This window comes from Hordeum vulgare, chromosome 2H (assembly GCF_904849725.1).
Source record: "Hordeum vulgare subsp. vulgare chromosome 2H, MorexV3_pseudomolecules_assembly, whole genome shotgun sequence".
Taxonomy (NCBI): Eukaryota; Viridiplantae; Streptophyta; class Magnoliopsida; order Poales; family Poaceae; genus Hordeum; species Hordeum vulgare.
Genome location: NC_058519.1, coordinates 532,413,427 through 532,422,926, shown reverse-complemented (window position 1 = coordinate 532,422,926; position 9,500 = coordinate 532,413,427). Strand labels below are relative to the sequence as shown.

At 45.9% G+C, this 9,500-nt stretch overlaps 1 protein-coding gene across 1 annotated transcript; it reads right to left on the bottom strand.

Moving 5' to 3' along the window:
- Window positions 1-6,160: 6,160 nt before the first annotated feature.
- LOC123430442 (BAG family molecular chaperone regulator 3-like) lies at window positions 6,161-8,464 on the bottom strand. The gene is made up of 2 exons (XM_045114315.1): window positions 7,953-8,464; window positions 6,161-6,882 (listed from the first exon to the last, which is right to left on the bottom strand). The coding sequence occupies exons 1-2, from the start codon at window positions 8,230-8,232 to the stop codon at window positions 6,653-6,655; spliced, it is 510 nt and encodes a 169-aa protein (XP_044970250.1). The 5' UTR covers window positions 8,233-8,464; the 3' UTR covers window positions 6,161-6,652.
- Between the last annotated feature and the right edge of the window lie 1,036 nt (window positions 8,465-9,500).

Sequence of the window (9,500 nt, the reverse complement as noted above, 5' to 3'; positions counted from 1 at the left end):
TCATATACAACTCTTCCTTAAGGAAACCGTTAAGGAACGCCGTTTTGACATCCATCTGCCAGATTTCATAATCGAAAAATGCAGCTATTGCTAACATGATTCTGACGGACTTAAGCATTGCCACGGGAGAGAAAGTCTCATCGTAGTCAATTCCTGGAACTTGTGAAAAACCCTTTGCCACAAGTCGAGCTTTATAAACGGTCACATTACCGTCAGCGTCCGTCTTCTTCTTAAAGATCCATTTGTTCTGAATAGCCTTGCGGCCCTCAGGTAGTATCTCCAAAGTCCACACTTTGTTCTCATACATGGATCCTATCTCGGATTTCATGGCTTCTAGCCATTTGTTGGAATCTGGGCCCACCATTGCTTCTTCATAATTTGCAGGTTCATTGTTGTCTAACAACATGATTGATAAGACGGGATTACCGTACCACTCTGGAGCAGCGCGTGATCTCGTCGACCTGCGTGGTTCAACAGAAACTTGAACTGGAGTTTCATGATCATCATCATTAACTTCCTCCTCAACCGGCGTCGCAATGACACAGGTTTCCCCTTGCCCTGCGCCACCATCCAGAGGGATTAGAGGTTCGACAACCTCGTCAAGTTCTATCTTCCTCCCACTCAATTCTCTCGAGAGAAACTCCTTCTCGAGAAAAGCTCCGTTTTTAGCAACAAACACTTTGCCCTCGGATTTGAGATAGAAGGTGTACCCAACTGTCTCTTTTGGGTAACCTATGAAGATGCACTTTTTCGCTTTGGGTTCCAGCTTTTCAGGCTGAAGCTTTTTGACATAAGCATCACATCCCCAAACTTTAAGAAACGACAACTTTGGCCTTTTGCCATACCACAGTTCGTATGGTGTCGTCTCAACGGATTTTGATGGTGCCCTATTTAAAGTGAATGCAGCTGTTTCTAATGCATAACCCCAAAATGATAACGGCAAATCAGTAAGAGACATCATAGATCGCACCATCTCTAACAAAGTACGATTACAACGTTCGGACACACCATTACGCTGTGGTGTTCCAGGCGGTGTTAACTGCGAAACAATTCCACATTGTCTTAAGTGAGCACCAAACTCGAAACTCAGATATTCACCCCCACGATCAGACCGTAGGAACTTGATCTTCTTGTTACGATGATTTTCCACTTCACTCTAAAATTGCTTGAACTTTTCAAATGTTTCAGACTTGTGCTTCATCAAGTAGACATAACCATATCTACTTAAATCGTCAGTGAAGGTGAGAAAATAACGATATCCGCCGCGTGCCTCTACGCTCATTGGACCACACACATCGGTATGTATGATTTCCAACAAGTCACTTGCACGCTCCATTGTTCCGGAGAACGGAGTCTTAGTCATCTTTCCCATGAGGCATGGTTCACACGTGTCAAGTGAATCAAAGTCAAGTGACTCCAAAAGTCCATCAGCATGGAGTTTCTTCATGCGCTTTACACCAATATGACCCAAGCGACAGTGCCACAAAAATATGGCGCTATCATTGTTTACTCTAACTCTTTTGGTCTCAATGTTATGTATATGCGTATCGCTATCAAGATTCAATATGAACAATCCTCTCACATTCGGTGCATGACCATAAAAGATGTTACTCATAGAAATAGAACAACCATTATTCTCAGACTTAAAAGAGTAACCGTCTCGCAATAAACAAGATCCAGATATAATGTTCATGCTCAACGCAGGCACTAAATAACAATGATTTAAGTTCATCACTAATCCCGATGGTAGCTGATGTGACACTGTGCCGACGGCGATTGCATCAACCTTGGAACCATTTCCTACGCGCATCGTCACTTCGTCTTTCGCCAGCCTTCGTCTATTCCGCAGTTCCTGTTTCGAGTTGCAAATGTGAGCAACAGAACCGGTATCGAATACCCAGGCACTACTACGAGAGTCGGTTAAGTACACATCAATAACATGTATATCAAATATACCTGATTTTTCTTTGCCCGCCTTCTTATCTGCCAGATACTTGGGGCAATTGCGCTTCCAGTGACCCATACCCTTGCAATAGAAGCACTCTGTTTCAGGCTTAGGTCCAGCCTTGGGTTTCTTCGGTGGATTGGCAACAGGCTTGCCGCTCTTCTTCGAATTGCCCTTCTTGCCTTTGCCGTTTCTCTTGAAACTAGTGGTCTTGCTCACCATCAACACTTGATGCTCTTTACGGAGTTTAGACTCTGCGACTTTCAGCATCGCAAACAACTCGCCGGGAGACTTGTTCATCCCTTGCATGTTGTAGTTCAACACAAAGCCTTTATAGCTTGGCGGCAGTGATTGAAGGATTCTTTCAGTGACAGCTTCTTGCGGGAGTTCAATCCCCAGCTCAGCTAGACGGTTTGAGTACCCAGACATTTTGAGCACATGTTCACTGACAGACGAGTTTTCCTCCATCTTGCAAGCATAGAATTTATCGGAGGTCTCATACCTCTCGATCCGGGCGTTCTTCTGAAAGATAAACTTCAACTCCTGGAACATCTCAAATGCTCCATGATGCTCAAAGCGACGTTGAAGTCCCGGTTCTAAGCCATACAAGACCGCACATTGAACTATTGAGTAGTCCTCCTTACGTGCTAACCAAGCGTTCTTAACATCCTGATCAGCCGTAGCGGGTGGTTCATCTCCTAGCGCAGCATTAAGGACATAATCCTTCTTCCCAGCTTGTAAGATTAGCTTAAGATTACGAGCCCAGTCTACAAAGTTGCTTCCATCATCTTTCAACTTAGCTTTCTCTAGGAACGTATTAAAATTCAGGATGACACTCGCGTGAGCCATGATCTACAACACAAATATATACAAAGTGGACTTAGACTATGTTCAAGATAATTAGAGTTCAACTTAATCAAATTATATGCTAAACTCCCACTCAAAAAGTACATCTCTCTTGTCATTTGAGTGGTTCATGATCCACTTACACTATCCCAAGTCCGATCATCACGTGAGTTGAGTATAGTTTCAGTGGTAAGCATCCCTATGCTAATCATATCAACTATATGATTCATGATCGACCTTTCGGTCTCATGTGTTCCGAGGCCATGTCTGCACATGCTAGGCTCGTCAAGCTTAACCCGAGTGTTCCGCGTGCGCAACTGTTTTGCACCCGTTGTATGTGAACGTTGAGTCTATCACACCCGATCATCACGTGGTGTCTCGAAACGACGAACTGTAGCAACGGTGCACAGTCGGGGAGAACACAATTTCGTCTTGATATTTTAGTGAGAGATCACCTCATAATGCTACCGTCGTTCTAAGCAAAATAAGGTGCATAAAAGGATTAACATCACAAGCAATTCATAAGTGACATGATATGGCCATCATTACGTGCTTCTTGATCTCCATCACCAAAGCACCGGCTCGATCTTCTTGCCACCGGCGCCACACCATGATCATCCATCAACGTGTTGCCATCGGGGTTGTCGTGCTACTTATGCTATTACTACTAAAGCTACATCCTAGCAAAATAGTAAACGCATCTGCAAGCACAAACGTTAGTATAAAGACAACCCTATGGCTCCTGCCGGTTGCCGTACCATCGACGTGCAAGTCGATATTTCTATTACAACATGATCATCTCATACATCCAATATATCACATCACATCATTGGCCATATCACATCACAATCATACCCTGCAAAAACAAGTTAGACGTTCTCTAATTTTGTTGTTGCATGTTTTACGTGGTGACCAATGGTATCTAGTAGGATCGCATCTTACTTACGCAAACACCACAACGGAGATATATGAGTTGCTATTTAACCTCATCCAAGGACCTCCTCGGTCAAATCCGATTCAACTAAAGTTGGAGAAACCGTCACTTGCCAGTCATCTTTGAGCAAAGGGGGTTACTCGTAACGATGAAACCAGTCTCTCGTAAGCGTACGAGTAATGTCGGTCCAAGCCGCTTCAATCCAACAATACCGCGGAATCAAGAAAAGACTAAGGAGGGCAGAAAAACGCACATCACCGCCCACAAAAACTTTTGTGTTCTACTCGAGAAGACATCTACGCATGAAACTAGCTCTGATACCACTGTTGGGTAACGTCGCATGGCAAACAAAAATTTTCCTACGCGCACGAAGACCTATCATGGTGATGTCCATCTATGAGAGGGGATGAGTGATCTACGCACCCTTGTAGATCGTACAGCAGAAGCGTCAGAGAACGCGGTTGATGTAGTGGAACGTCCTCACGTCCCTCGATCCGCCCCGCGAACAATCCCGCGATCAGTCCCACGATCTAGTACCGAACGGACGGCACCTCCGCGTTCAGCACACGTACAACTCGACGATGATCTCGGCCTTCTTGATCCAGCAAGAGAGACGGAGAGGTAGAAGAGTTCTCCGGCAGCGTGACGGCGCTCCGGAGGTTGGTGATGACCTTGTCTCAGCAGGGCTCCGCCCGAGCTCCGCAGAAACGCGATCTAGAGGAAAAACCGTGGAGGTATGTGGTCGGGCAGCCGTGAGAAAGTCGTCTCAAATCAGCCCTAAAACCTCCGTATATATAGGTGGGAGGGAGGGGGCCTTACCTTGGGGTCCAAGGACCCACAAGGAGTCGGCCGAGCCAAGGGGGGGAGGACTCCCCCCCCAAACCGAGTTGGACTTGGTTTGGTGGGAGGAGTCCCCCTTCCTTCCCACCTCCTTCCTTTTTTTTCCTTTCCTCTTGATTTTTCTTCTCTTGGCGCATTGGGCACTTGTGGGCTGTCCCACCAGCCCACTAAGGGCTGGTGTGGCTCCCCCAATGCCTATGGGCTTCCCCGGGGTGGGTTGCCCCCCCCCCCGGTGAACTCCCGGAACCCATTCGTCATTCCCGGTACATTCCCGGTAACTCCGAAAACCTTCCGGTAATCAAATGAGGTCATCCTATATATCAATCTTCGTTTCCGGACCATTCCGGAAACCCTCGTGACGTCCGTGATCTCATTCGGGACTCCGAACAACATTCGGTAACCAACCATATAACTCAAATACACATAAAACAACGTTGAACCTTAAGTGTGCAGACCTTGCGGGTTCGAGAACTATGTAGACATGACCCAAGAGACTCCTCGGTCAATATCCAATAGCGGGACCTGGATGCCCATATTGGATCCTACATATTCTACGAAGATCTTATCGTTTGAACCTCAGTGCCAAGGATTCGTATAATCCCATATGTCATTCCCTTTGTCCTTCGGTATGTTACTTGCTCGAGATTCGATCGTCAGTATCCGCATACCTATTTCAATCTCGTTTACCGGCAAGTCTCTTTACTCGTTCCGTAATACAAGATCCCGCAACTTACACTAAGTTACATTGCTTGCAAGGCTTGTGTGTGATGTTGTATTACCGAGTGGGCCCCGAGATACCTCTCCGTCACACGGAGTGACAAATCCCAGTCTTGATCCACACTAACTCAATTAACACCTTCGGAGATACCTGTAGAGCATCTTTATAGTCACCCAGTTACGTTGCGACATTTGATACACACAAAGCATTCCTCCGGTGTCAGTGAGTTATATGATCTCATGGTCATAGGAATAAATACTTGACACGCAGAAAACAGTAGCAACAAAATGACACGATCAACATGCTACGTCTATTAGTTTGGGTCTAGTCCATCACGTGATTCTCCCAATGACGTGATCTAGTTATCAAGCAACAACACCTTGTTCATAATCAGAAGACACTGACTATCATTGATCAACTAGCTAGCCAACTAGAGGCATGCTAGGGACGGTGTTTTGTCCATGTATCCACACATGTAAATGAGTCTTCATTCAATACAATTATAACATGGATAATAAACTATTATCTTGATACAGGAATTATAATAATAACTATACATTTATTATTGCCTCTAGGGCATAATTCCAACAGCTTCTTCATAAGCTCCATCACCCCATCGCTAAGTATCTATTGTGATAATATGCGATCGATTTGACAACCGCGTACATGACAAGAGGGTAAACGTTGATAAATTTGGCATCACAAATGTGAACTCTAAGCATTTATTTGAGGGTAAGCCTTGATAAATTTGGCAGCACAAATGTGAACTCTAAGCATTTATTTAACCCTGGTCAGAAGTTGTTTGATGAATCATCCATCCTGACTTCGCAAGCAACTCAAGTGTATTATGTCCAAGATCCCGTTGACAAATCTCATGCACAACTCAAGTGTGAGGTCGCCTCAAGACACATTGATACATCTTATCCACAACAGAATTGCCTCTCACAAACTAGCAATTTAGCACACACTATGCCAGAGGCACCATCTCAGCTTGCACTCTCCTATCTAACTTGTTAACATGCATGACATCCAACACTTAGACTTGCAACTCTCGGAGGCTAGCCCAATAGCCCTTACAGTATCTAAAAAGAAATAACTTAAAACTTGCAAATGACTACAAACTTCACAGTCATGCAATTCATAATTAAAATTTGGTACTAGTACTCTAACTCTCACACGAGGAGGCCCTTTGCCCTTCCATTTCATGGAGTGGTACTCAAGTAGTACTAGTGATCAACAGCAGCGAACCACAGCATGCATCAAGTTCCCAAATAAGCCTTTTTTAACAACTTTTCCGAGACTCGCTCGATGATAGTGTGATTGATTTGATTTAGCCTAACTGTTAGCGACGTGGGCGAGGCAGGCCGGCCTACACCTTGATAAAATTCTGATACGGGCTCTGCACGGCTTGGCCCGCAAGCGCAGCCCGGAGTTTGATGTCTTTGAGGGCAGGGTCTTCTAGGAGCAGCACCTTGTCCTTGTCCCTCACCCCAACCATGTGGAGGTGGTCGCTGTCCTCCCTCTCCTTGCCCCTGAACAGCAGCCTCTGCTCCCTCGGCTCCAGCCCCGTCACCATGGACACTACCACCTTCAGCTCACCTGCACAAATTAATTTTCATAACACATGTTAGACCTCGATCCAATGAAGTGTACTCAGTTTATTTTCAGTGATTGCTTTGTACTAGCAAACAAGGTGGAGGTAGTTTCCACTCAGGTTCCTACTCTGAACCATCGTGTGCACATTATAGTTACAGAAAAAATACAATGATATTATGCTTTGTACTTAAAAAACTCTGAACCATGCTGGTATGGTAGGAAGCCTGCCACATTGCAACTCGTTGTTCAGACATGTCCGTGCATTTTTTATTAAATTAATTACAAGGACAACGCCATGATTTAGTAAGGAGAGGGTGGAGCTGTGAGGAAGGAGAGGTTGGCACAGCACTGATCCTTGTCATCAGTTGTTTTATTATTGAAGCCAAGAGGAGACCTTACTAATGGGCATGCATATCTCCACATCACCATGCTAAGGTTCAGGAGCTCACACGGGTCAACCACTCAACTTGGAGATATGGTAGTAAAACCGGCGGATCTGGCTGTGCGAACAGGGGCGTGCAGTGTTGAGTGTTCAGTTATTCTTGTAAAGATGTTTAGACCTGTCTAGTTGTTCTTGTAAAGATGCTCCTTAACTAGTTTCAGTGTTCAGTAAGACCATACACAAGATGGAACTAGGTACCATAGTTACTGTGAATCTGCATGTACATGTTAAAAAAATAAAAATGAATCTACATGTACATATCGGTTGCACAGTGAAACAAGTGAACTAGCAGTGTTGAACTTGTCTGAAAATTCGCAGTTTATCTTGCATAACAATAGTGAATTATGTACTGTAAGAAGAGTGCATGCATGGTACACCCACGATCACTCAAGCTTTTATCGTGCATAAAGGGTATGGGGGATATTCCCACTTCGTTCAACTCTGGCAGTATAAAGATGTTCTTACTACTTTAGTATGTGAGAGAAGCCCCGGAAGGAATCATGACCATATGAACCACTTTATTTCCAAGAACACATACCTTCTATCAATCACACACTAGTCATGTTCATGTACATTCTCTTAAAAAAAGTCAGTTTTTGCTATTTAGCTTTGCAAAGACGAAAGTACTCACCAAAGGTGCAGGTAGCTCCAATGGAGACCTCGTGCCAGGAGTAGCCGGTGGCCACCCTGACTGTGATGACCTCGGCGTCCCCTCTCCCATCCCTCCTCTGCACCAGCATGCCCCCTGGCCGCACCTCCCACTCGATCTCGCCGCTGCCGCCGCCGCCACGGATGCCACTGGAGGAATCGCTGCCGGCGTCGCTGCTGCTGCAGCTGCTGCCAGACCTGCTGATCTTGGAGGAGCTCCTCCTGAAGAGCCTCTTGGGGTTGGGGCACCTCAGCTTGATCATCGTCGCAAATGGCAGCTAATCTCTCTCTGATGACTCGGTTGTTGTTCGTTGCAGGTGATGTTGAGGCAGTTGAGCTGGTGGTGGCTGTATGAACAGGGCTTTGCTGTGTATATATAGGACTAGGAGTCGAGCAGCTATGGGGAGGCAGATTAAGGTGATGGCAACAGGACAAGCTTTGGAAGCGTGCGGCTGTTTGTCAAAGGCGTCAACAAAGGGGACACTGGGACAGGCGAACTGGGCACAGTCCAACGCGGCAGGCCAGGCCAGGCTCTAAAAAGAAGAAACAGCAAGTGAACGTATTTCTCGACAGAGAAAAAAAAGAGGCACAATTTTTTAATATTTAGTCCGATCAAAAGCTTTCATGAAGCAACGGTGCTGACATGCGGGCCCGCGTCAACTGACTATAGCCATGAGATCGTTTCATACTATCAGTGACGTGCGGGCCTCATTAAAATTGGTTTGGGACCGTCTATTCCTTGTAGCCGAAAATAGTTTCATGTCAATTGATTTTCTAAACCGTTTGATAATATCCAACATCCCAACTTCGTCTTTCACCTTCGGCCAACGTTAAAATTTATCTTTTCTCTCATGCGCAAACTCCTTCGACGACGGTCGGACCGCCTGCTCCTGACCCCTCGCGGTCGGCAGAGCTCTCATGACCGCCTCGTTGTTGAGTAATTAGGCACAATTTTCATGATTAATTTCAGAATATAAAGCATGACGATATTAGCTACTAACATATGGAACTCTAACATACTAGTTGCAGTAGATAACATGAATAGCAGCAACACCGTATAGCAAAACATGTACGCATCTATAATATGTTCATCAGGCCAACGGAAACACGAGCACGTACCGAACGCTTGTAGATGAAGCAGATGTGTTCGGTGCAGCTACGTTGTTGATGATGACGTTGGCGATGACGGAATGAAGTAGACGACGCTTGAGGCGGCGGTACGCAGCGCCGCCCGAATTGCTAGGTAGACGACCCATTGTGGAAGCAGCGAGCAATCGCGCAGAACGCTTCCCAAAAACCTAATACGCCCTCTCCCGTACAGGATCACAAAGGCGACTGGTTCCGGAGACCTGCTCTCCCGTTCGCCGTTGGACGCCGGCGGTTGGGATGAGGTAGACTACGGTGGCGGCACAAGTTGTGAGACGAGGCTAAACCCTAAATGTTTTTTCGGTGTGTCTTTGACCGACCACGATAAGCGGTATATATAGGAGGACCAAGGTCGGTTCCATGTCGCGACCACGTCTCAAACCGA

Bases quoted from the DNA above. Each gene is read 5' to 3' on its own strand.
- LOC123430442 (XM_045114315.1), bottom strand. From the start codon at position 8,232: ATGATCAAGCTGAGGTGCCCCAACCCCAAGAGGCTCTTCAGGAGGAGC. The intron at 6,883-7,952 runs GTGAGTACTTTC...TAATTTGTGCAG, and splicing joins TGGAGCTACCTGCACCTTTG to GTGAGCTGAAGGTGGTAGTG.